The sequence below is a fragment of the Tupaia chinensis genome, unplaced genomic scaffold (assembly GCF_000334495.1).
Source record: "Tupaia chinensis unplaced genomic scaffold, TupChi_1.0 Scaffold000259_1, whole genome shotgun sequence".
NCBI lineage: Eukaryota > Metazoa > Chordata > Mammalia > Scandentia > Tupaiidae > Tupaia > Tupaia belangeri.
In genome coordinates this window covers 1,613,746-1,624,739 of record NW_006159739.1, presented here as the reverse complement: position 1 = coordinate 1,624,739, position 10,994 = coordinate 1,613,746, and the positions used below count along the sequence as shown (strand labels likewise).

Here is a 10,994-nt window from a genome sequence, read left to right as displayed (position 1 = left end):
TGGCACGAGTTTAAGACCCCCCCCCCGCCCCGGGGGATGTCCACATCGCAATCGCTTCTCCTTCATTCTCCTCTCAGAACTTTGGGTACACACGCACACATGCCTGGCATGAGTTTAAGCTGATGGGTCCAGGACTTGAACTGCAGTCAACTACATAGGAGTTCAGCAATGTAACTTTTATGCCATTTGCTGGTCCCAATAGGAAGTTCTTATATGTAAGCAGGCAGCAAGGCAGAGTATAAGTAGACACATGGTATTAAATGATGATGGGAGTGTCCAGAAGTTCTGTTTTGATTTCTGAGTGAAAAAGCATATCAGCAGTGAGAGTATGGGTGGTTTGAAGAGAAAGTGGACAAGAGCCTCTGAAAAATGGGAGAGTTGAAATGGAATAAAGAAGTCTATTCAAATAACTACAAATAATTCAGCAATGATTTCAAAAACGTTCAGAGATCTATAGTAATGAACCATGTTTACTCAAAAGACAATAGATTCTGGAAGACATAATCTATGTATATTCATCTTAGGTTCTTTAACACTCAAGATAATGCCTGGCAAATAGCAAGTCCTTAAATCAATGCTGAGTAGATTAAATAAGCAACCCACCCTCTCATAAACCACAGGACCTTTATTTCTCCACCCAGTCTGGCAACATAATTCTCATATGCTAAATTTTTGGTCAGAGCCCAACTCCTGAACGAAATTTTCCTAGATGAAAAAAGATACATGGTAAATTACAAAGAACTATCTTGACATGATTCAAACAATAGAAATCTTTCAAAATGAGGTATAAATTCACTAGGGAATCTTAGTACTAAAAAACTAAACCAGATCAACCCCTCACTTTATAGATGAGGAAAATGAGGCCAAGAGGCTTACACAAGGTTAGTCAGTCAATCGAAGGCATCACAGATTCTACAGATAGAAAAGCCAAAACAAAAACAAAAACAAAAAGCTTACTTTGCCATGTTTTTCCTTCATGGCATTACTTTGGTTGTCTGTTTCTGTCTTCTTGGTATCATCTTTTGGTTGGTCTGCCTTAGCTTTGTTTTCCTCAGCAATTGAGTTTTTCTCAGTTGCACTACTTGCATTATATTCCCACTTCACAAACTTCTCTTCTACTATGCCCTTCAGCTGAAAGTCATCCATTCTTTTTGGGTCAAAGCCTTCAATCTATATAAAAAGGCATTCCAAATTGGTAGTGGAAAAATTATTAAAGAAAAAAAAAAAGATGGACAAACAGACAAACCAGAATTCCAGCTTAAAATGTCTAGAGCAGAGCATTCCCAAGAGCAAACAGTGTAGACATACATGCAGATACCACAAACTCATGCTTACCCAACTTCCAAGTAAGCAAGGAAGAATAGGGGGTTTTCTTTGTTGTAGAAAAAACATCACCATTAAAGCGAAACAGTAAGAAGGGATTCCACCATCAGTTTGGGAGTCAATATAGCACAACTGAGAAATGAAAGAGAATAAAAAGTACCAACATTTTAGCTTTCTTTTATTTTCACAATAAAAGTAGCTTGTTTTCCCTATCCTAGTAACTATAAAAAGTTCAAACAATGAAGAATACAAAAAATAATGTTAAGTCTCACTACCATGAAATAATCTTTTAACATACTGGTGACCATCTTTTCAGTAATTTCTTTATGCATATGTGTATATTTTATTATGTTTAAAAGCACTATATTTATATATAGTGCTTTTATTGTGAACACTTCTGGAAACTATTTTTTCCTTATCTTACTTTAACTTCTGCCTCAATATTAACAACACTCTATGTATTCTTCCATGTCTTTTCTAAATTCAAATAATCATATTATATAAATAGACTTACATTTCTATTTTCTATATATTAATAAATACAGGGAGGATTTTATGTTTTTTCTCATTGTTTTTCCAAGACAGTATATTACAGATTCTCTTTACATACTCATTCTTTAACAACACATCAAAAAAGTCTAAGTAAATGAGCACTAAATTCCTACGGTAAGTTAGGCATAGTGCTAGGCACAGAGTATAAGATAAATAAAAGGAAGGAGTCACCTTTCCTCAGTTTCATCTACTGCCCCCACTCACTCCATTTATTGAGCAAATAAGTATCTATTAGTTCTTTTTTTTTTGAAATAACCAATTTTTTACTTTCTGCTAAACCAAGCATACTTTTATTTCTTCTGTTTTAAATAAAAATCTTAACACACTTTCCCTTGCAGCTATCCTTTGCTTCCCTGTACAGTAAAATTTCTTGAAATAATTGTCTATATTATTAAATCTACTTCTGATTTCTGTTTTCTCTTAATTCACACTAATCAGGTGTTGATCCATCAGTCTGCCAAAACATATTAATACCATCAGTTTCAATAACCTCTATATTACTCAATCCAATGGTCATTTTTCAATTTTTATCTTTAGTTTGTCAGCATTTGCCAGTACTTCCTCGTATGAAAACTTTCTTCATTAGAGTTTGACTTAGAGGGCACCGCGCTCAGATTTAGTTATTCCTTCTCAGTTTCCTTTGCTGGTTCCTCTTTTCTTCTCTAGTCTCTTGATATTGAAGTGCTATTGGGTTCAGTCAGCGGTCTCTTCATTTCATGTATACATATAAAGTAATCTCTGGACCAGCAGTTGGAGTAATGGATATGTCTCTGGACTCCCATGTAGTTGACTGTGGTTGGAGTCCTGGACCCGGTGGCTTAAACTCATGAATTTATTTATTTATTTTTAGTTTCTTGATATAGGGTACATGCACTCACTACAGAAAAGACAGAGAGAGAGTAAGAGAGGGAGAGAAAGTGACTATCTCCCCACCAGGAGGATAGTCACACCACAATCCCTTCTCTTCCATCCTCCTCTTGGGATTTGGGGTGCGTGCGTACACACACACACACACACACACACAGGCATCCACCATGTTTTTCAGGCTGCCAGGTCCAGGACTTGAACTGTTCTCAGTCAGCCACATAGGATCCAACTGCCTTAACTACCAAGCTACTGGCTGGCCCTGAAACTTTATTTTCATGTTCCTAAGTGAGAACCTGTTATATCGCTTTCTGGCTGGCTCCAATAATTATTTTCTCCCAAATATTATGATTTATGCTACATGTCAGTGCAAGAAAAAGCCCGACTTACTTTAAAGATTAGGTACTTTTTCTTCTGTTCCACTTACCTTAGCCCAGTAGCGAAAGGCTAACACCAAGGGAGTAAAGACAGGTTCCATTCTGCCAAGAGCAGCAAGTAAATCAGTAGTGAGGCATGCCATATCATTTCCTGCACTCACTCTACAAAGTAAACCACTATGAATGAGAAAGAAACAAATTTCACTATACTAATACCTTAAAAAGCAGAATATATCAAACCCTGTGGTTACCCTTTCTAGTTTTTTAATATGTAAAAAGTCCTAAGAAAACAAATGTTTTAATAAATTTAGAGCTGAGAACTATGTATCATTTCTATCACTAGAATTCCATAGAAATACAGAAAGATGCTTCTAATGTTCATTTGTACTTGAGAAATAAATTTCATCCACAGTTAGTATTTAAGTTCATGAGAAATTAATTTCAAAAGCAGCATTATCAGTCACCAAAATTTGATTCATATGAAAGAATATTGACCTCTTCGATGTTCAATCATGTAACATACCAACTTAGTTCATCCTTTTTGCTTTGTACATAATAAAACAGAAATGAAATACTGAATTAACTTGCTACACTCTTGACTACCCATGTTTTCATAATTTTATTCATGTTATTTCCAGATTAAAAATTAGAAAGGATTTACATGTTAACCCACTAATTATACTTTTATGTAGATGAAAATAAGAGCTTCCTTAAATGGGGGTGACAGTATAGTGAAGATATTTTAGAGCTAAGGAAAAATTGAGTATGAGGCTCCCACATAAGGAAATTTGACATAGGTGGTAGAAAAAACACTAGACATCAGATTACCTCCATTCCATTTCTGCTTTTCCATGAAATGATGTAAATTTGGACAAACTGCTTAACCACTCTATGTGTCAATTTTCTAATTTAGAAAATAAAGCAGTTGAACTAGGTCTCCATAGGGTCTTCCAACTTTGAATAAGAAAATAGTAATTTTGGGCCAGCAGATGGTATAGCAGTTACATCGCTGGACTCCCACATGGCTGACCACGGTTTGAGTGCCTGACCTAGTGGCTTGAAACTCATACCAGGCATGTGTTTGTGCATGCCTAAGATCCCAGGAAGAAAATGGAGGAGAAGGGACTGTGGCATGGTCATCCCCCTGGGGGGGCAATTTCTCACTCTCTCTCACTGTCTCTGTCTCTCCCTCCAGCAAGTGCACGTACCCTAAGGCAAAAAAAAAAAAAAAAGAAGGGAAAAAAAAAACCTCTTACCAAAAAAAAAGTGTAAGAGGAATAAAGAACAAAAAGGGGAGGGGTGTTAAAAGAATTGTAAAAAAAACAAACAAACAAACCAACATACAATAATATTAAAATGTAAGAAATATAAATTAATAATCCATAAAAGAACAACTTATCACTTCTATATTTTTCCATGTATCCTATATTGACCTCAACTAGAATTATTTTAGTTTCCCTTTTCAAAGGCATTTTGCTCTCTCAGTTCTGTAAATATCTGACTAGAAAGGCAAGATCAGTCTTCAATGAGTCATTCGAGTGAACTAAAAAACAATATTCTAATAGACTCTAAAATCCTTGGAAAGAGAGGCTATTTCTTATTTGTTTTTAGCCCTACAATATAACCGTACCCACACCTAAGTAAATGCTCAATATTATTGAGTGAGTAAATCAGAGAGAAAAAAATGAAAGTTTTGTCTAGAGTGTATTTTTAACAGTCTGGTAATTCTATTTCTTATTTACATGTGTTTGGTAAGCTTGCTAAATTTTAATGGATAAAAACTAGATCAGTCATATTAATCTAAGAAGAAATCTAAAATAAATACGTTCTCTCTTGGAGATGTTTACTATAAATTTGGCTTTAAATTTTTAAAAAATTGTCTCATCACTGTTACTAACCTTTTTCGATCTTTGCACATTACAACAGGAACTTTAGCATGAAAATCAGATTCCACATCTACATATAATACTAATAAGAAAAAAAAAGTAAGTTAATGTCAAAATCTCTAAAATATTTACTCTATGGTAAACAATATGTAACAGCTTACTATTAATAATCTCTCTCATTGTTTTAGTGGGATAATCCACTCTTCTCATTATGAACATCAACCCAACAGTCTCTTACCTCTCTTGGTGCTATTTGCTGTACATTACAAACCACAGGTACAGTCCCAAATACTGTATGAAAATTATAATCACCTTAAGAAGAAAGACCTTAACATCCCTAAAGATTTCAATATTTTTGAGTACATAATCTTGTCAAAATTGTTGAACCTTCAAAGATATAACAAAGAGAGGACACCACTTACTTCTGAGGGCTATTTCCACAGGAGTCATGAAATAAGGACCTATCATGTTTTGACAATTTAGTTATTTTAAATTACCAATTCAAGTAGACACTCTTATTTCCTGTTAGTACATGAAGAGTCTGCCTAAGCAAAGCTGCTAAGGAAGAACTAAGGGGATAAAGCATATTTCCACCCTTAAGTTTTTCTCTGTACCTCCAAGGTAGGCTCCCTGTCATAAATGTCTAATCTAAATAAAGATAACTGGATTAACATTATTTTACTTGAAATTCAATGAAAATTTCTCAGTAGTATTTGTTAAAATCATTTATTAATTCAAAAAACACATGGGGCCAGTTACATAGCCTGGTAGTTGAGACAAAAAAAAGGTGTTGAAATTTCACTAAATACAATGGATATGACAATTGATTAAGACCTAAAAAACTCAATGGAGGGTTTGCAATACAAATATATAACAAAATAATGGAGGTCTCTAGGATACAATGAGGACATAAAGAGGAAATAATTTGACAATCAGTCTGAGTTTTACAAATTAATGTTGTATGACTTAATATGATCTACTCATATACTCTAGTAACAAAGACATTTAAACTGTGATGCTAGGTTGACACTATTAAGTACATTTGAACAGCTGATAGTGATGTCTACTAGTTATCTGTAAAAGGTTTTAAAGTTTCTGTGTAATTAGAAACTGTTTATTAAGAAAGAAACTATATTAAAAATTATCTTTTAGGATAAACTGTACAAACCTCATCCCTTCAGAACTAATTTCCCAGGACAAAGGCTAACAGGAAGCTAATAAGTAACTGAGAGTTGATGGGACAGAGAAAGGAAGCTGACATTAGAGCCAATGAGAGTAAATCTTAAAAAGGGATAGGCCACTTCCATGACATAGTAGTTAAGGAGCTGGATCCCAGGGCCAGCAGGTGGCATACTGATTAAGATGATAGATTCTCACATGACTGACTGCGGTTTGAGTCTTGGACCCAGTGACTTATAAATCATGCAGGCACATGTGCATGCATATCCAAAATCCCTAGAGAAGACAGGAGAGACTGCAGTGTGGCCATCCCCTTTGAGAGCGATTTCTCATTTTCCCTCTCTCTGGCAAGTGCACATGTCTTATGACAAAAAACAAACAAAAAAAATTAAAAATAAAAATATCTGGATCCTACACAGTCAACTATATGGTTTGAGTCCTGGAATCAGAAGACTAAGAAACATGCTGGGTGTATATACATGCATACCCAAAATCCCAAAGGAGAAAGGACTGGAGCACGACCATTCTCCATGTGGAGTACTTTCTTTCTATCTGGTGAGTACATGCATCCTCTGGCAAAAACAATTTTTAAATACTAAACAAATAAGTAATCGAAAAATCATGTCTTTTTTATAAAACTAAATAAATATTTGGCACCAACAGATGGTGTAATGGTTATGTCACTGGGCTCCCACATAGTTGATCATGGTTCGAGTTCTGCACCCAGCAACTTAAAGCTCACGCTGGGCACACGAGCATGTATGCCTAGAATCCTGAGGGGAGAGTAGAGGAGAAGGGACTGTAGCATGGCCATCCCCCCGGTGGGGTGATTTCTCACTTTCAGTCTCTCCAGCAAGCACATGTGCCCTATAGCAAAAATCTCTCTTTAAAAAAAAATTGTAAATATTCTGCTAGGTACTTCTGACTCATAAAAGTTAATAACAACAATCACAATAGAAAATGTAATTAAGAGGTTATTTTTACACCAGGACCTTTTAAAAAATTGTTTATTTCACTTTTATTTATTACTACATTTTTTTTTTTCCCAAAAAAAAATTGAACAGAGAGAAACAGACAGAGAGCAAGGGAAAGTGAAAAAGAAAGCTGCCAGGGCCGGGACTTGAACCACAGCTGGCCGTGTGAGAGTCCAGTGCCTCAACCACCACACTATCTTTCTGTCCCACCAGCACTTCTTTAAGTTATGGCTTAATCCACTTCATACTCATAACTGTCTCACCAAAAAAGATACTGATGTTACTGTTGTTTTATAGATGACTAACGGGATATATTATTAATGAAATAATTTGTCAAAAAACACACAATCACCTTCTTGCTCGCCAGCCATCTTGGTGGCTACTCTTGGTTGGGGCCATCCAGCACCTAAGGCAGGAAGATGGTGGCAGCAAAGAAGATGAAAAAGTCACTGGAGTCGATCAACTCTCGGCTCTAACTTGTTATGGAAAGTGGGAAGTACGTGCCGGGGTACAAGCAGATTCTCAAGATGATCAGACAAGGCAAAGCGAAATTGGTCATTCTCACCAACAACTGCCCAGCTTTGAGGAAATCTGAAATAGAGTACTGTGCCATGTTGGCCAAAAATGGTGTCCATCACTACTGTGGAGATAATATTGAATTGGGCACAGCATGTGGAAAATATTAGAGTATGCACACTGGCTATCATTAATCCAGGTGCTTCTGATATCATTAAAAGCATTGCCAAACAGATCAGTGAAAAATAAATCACGCAACATTTTTAATAAAACTTGCCAGAGCTTGTTTAAAAACACACACACGCAATCAGTAAATGGCAGAACACTCTGAGCCTGAAAGTTTAACTCCAGATCCTGAGTTCTTTAACATATACCTTATAACAAGAAAAAGAGTAAATAAAAATCAAGAGAATGATCTGCTAGATTATAATACACGATTTAGGGTCTGGTTAGAGACAGCTGTGATTCTTTTGAATTAATTTGAAAATTATTTTTACCTACATGAAGGTCCTATTTATCAAAGTAATCCACACAGACAAGGCAAAAAACTTCCTAGGTAGGACTAGCAGATGGTACAATGGTTACATCGCTGGACTCTCATGTAGTCAACTGTGGTTCGAGTCCCAGACCCAGCAACTTAAAACACATAAGTGTGCACATGCATATGTGTGTGCCCATGAGAAAAATAGAGAAGAGACTGTGGTGTGGCCATCTCCCTTGGGGGAGTGATTTCCCACTTTCTATCTCTCTCTCTCTCTCTCTCTCTCTCTCCAGCAAGCACACGTGCCCTATAGCAAAAGTCTCTCTTAAAAAAATAACAAAACAGGGACCAGCAGTTGGCATAATGGCTGTTGCTGAACTCCCATGTAGTCAACTGTGGTTCATGTCCTAGACCCGGTGGCTTAAACTCACAGCGGGTGTGTGTGCGCATGTGTGCCCAAGATCCAGACATGAGAAGGGATTGCGCATAGCCATCCCCTCCCCCGCCAGGAGTGATCTCTCACTTTCTGTCTCGCTTTCTGTCTCTTTGTCTCTTGTCTTTCTGGCAAGCGCACATGCTCTATAGCAAAAACCTCTCAAAAAAAAAAAAAACTTACTAGGTATGATTGAGTTATTTAACATAAATGATTAAAATCACTATTTAAGTAAGGAAAAAACATATTTACTCCATGTATGTACATATTTCTATTCCATATTTTCCCCTAACATTAACTCACCAACAATACTATAATCATTATAGCTTTTCTATCTTCTTTTATACAAGAAATACCCATAAAACTCATAGTATAGTATTTTTTTTAATTACCCAAAAGACAGTAGTTTTTAATGTATTAATTTTAATATGGTACTTTGAACCTCATCAACAGGTAAATTTTATTTTCTCATACCTACTAAGTAAATATATGTGTATGTAATTATCTATATGTAATTCAATGACTCAATATCCAACTGGTTTTAGTTATAACCTGATTAGTCAAATATACACAACACAATATATGTACCTTTAGAAAGGCAAATTTCTCAAAAAAGAAAGAAACTTACCACTTTTTTTTAAAATCCCAAGCACTTGTATCAGAAGATCTGGATGATTCATCTAAAAAAGTTTCAAATTATATTGACATATTAATTTTAAAGTTCAAGAAGTAGAATGTAAGGGAGAACTCAATTTCATTTAGATTTAAGAATAACCAAGTCAGGGGGCCAGCGGATGACATGGTGGTTAGGGCACTGGACACTCCCCCACATGGCTAACCATGGTTTGACTTCCAGACCTGGTGGCTTGCTTTCTCGCTTTCTCTTTCTCTCTCTCTCTCTCTGTCAAATTAAAAAAATAAATGAGTGAATATATACAAATTTAATAAATAATTCTTTTTTTAAAAAAAGATAACCAAGTCAGCCAGATAGCATGGTGACTAAAGCAGGTGGATCCCACAAGGCCAACAGCACAGTTCAAGACCTAGACCTCGTGTTTAGAGAAAAACACTGAGTATGTGTGCATTTTTTCCCAAAATCCTAAGAGGAGAAAGGACTGAGATGTGACCATCTCTGGTGGGGGGGAGGGAGGTGGGGGGGTGGAGGGTGCTTTCTCACTTTTCTTCTCTCTCTCTCTCTCTCTCTCTCTCTGTCTCTTTCCAGCTAACACATGTGCCCTATGGTAGAAACCTAAAAAAAAAAAAAAAAGCTCCTTTTGTTGGAAACATAAAAAAAAAAAAAAAAAAAGGAGTAATGTTTAAATAAAATTGTATCTGTACTCTAAAATAAAAACAACAGAATAGTGGTTTCCTTTTTTCTTTTTTTTAGTTTCCTACTGTTTACTCATGAGGGTACTACTATGCAAGTCAGAGTTTTAAATTTCCCTGCTCCTTCTCTAAAAAGATAATCTATAAAGATTACTAAGTAAACATTAGTTAAGAATCTCACAGGAAAGGTTCTTTTGTAATTACTTGTTGCTATGGTTTGAATGTATCCCCAAAAATTCATGTGATGAAATCTGGTTGTGATGGGATGAATAGGGCTATGCAATTAAGTGGTAAGGCCTTTGAGAAGGAATTAGAATTAAAGTTATCAGGATGGACCTCCCCATGACTGTATCCTGGTGGGTTTACAAAGAAGCGGAACGAAAGACAGACAGACAGGCACTCTGCTCTTTTTCTGTCTCACTATGTGATACCCTGCACCACCTATGGACAATTCCTACCAGCAGGATCATCATCAAATGTGGCCCCCTGACCTTGGACTCCAAAACCATAAGCTAAAGGGTCGGCAAGTGGCATGGTGGTTAAGGGCACTGGACTCCCACATGGCCGACCACAGTTCAACTCCTGGACTTAGTGGCTTGCTTTATCTCTTTTTCTCTTCTCTCTCTCACTGTCACTCTGTCTCTCTCTGGTCAAATTAAGTAAATAAAGTTCAATAAAATGATTATTTTTTTAAAATTAGCTAAATAAACCCCCATTCTTTATGAACTACCCACAGTTGGGTACTTCTATTACCAGTAACAGAGGATGGATGAAAACACTTACCTTGGGAGGAAATTTTATATCTATATTAACATCACTACTTTTCAGAGCAAATTTGGTCAGAGATGAGCCATACAACCTAAGTGAACACTCTGGAATAAAAGAAAGACATCAAAGGATAAAAAAGCAGGCAAATATGAGAACTTTATAAATAAAACAGTATCAGGAAAATAACATACACTTCTATTGTGTTTTCCATTTCTACTATAACATTTATAGAATAATGACAACCTTTCTACCTGATCTATACATTTTTAAAAACATTTACCCAGTTATGGGGTGCAGGAACAGAGAAGGGAAAGA

At 36.0% G+C, this 10,994-nt stretch overlaps 1 protein-coding gene and 1 pseudogene across 12 annotated transcripts in view; one reads left to right on the top strand and one right to left on the bottom strand.

Annotated features, from left to right (window-relative positions):
• Positions 1 to 10,994, bottom strand: part of TUT4 (terminal uridylyl transferase 4) — a 210,706-nt gene that overhangs the window by 69,979 nt on the left and 129,733 nt on the right. For all 12 annotated transcript variants that reach the window (XM_014588140.2, XM_014588142.2, XM_027772234.1 and 9 more), the window contains 6 exons: positions 10,695 to 10,783; positions 9,214 to 9,265; positions 5,015 to 5,084; positions 3,167 to 3,293; positions 1,336 to 1,455; positions 958 to 1,170 (listed from right to left, as the gene is read on the bottom strand). In XM_014588140.2, the coding sequence (XP_014443626.1) occupies positions 958 to 1,170; positions 1,336 to 1,455; positions 3,167 to 3,293; positions 5,015 to 5,084; positions 9,214 to 9,265; positions 10,695 to 10,783 (671 nt within the window). The remainder of the gene's footprint in view (positions 1 to 957; positions 1,171 to 1,335; positions 1,456 to 3,166; positions 3,294 to 5,014; positions 5,085 to 9,213; positions 9,266 to 10,694; positions 10,784 to 10,994) is intronic.
• LOC106734948 (60S ribosomal protein L30 pseudogene) lies at positions 7,575 to 7,920 on the top strand (annotated as a pseudogene).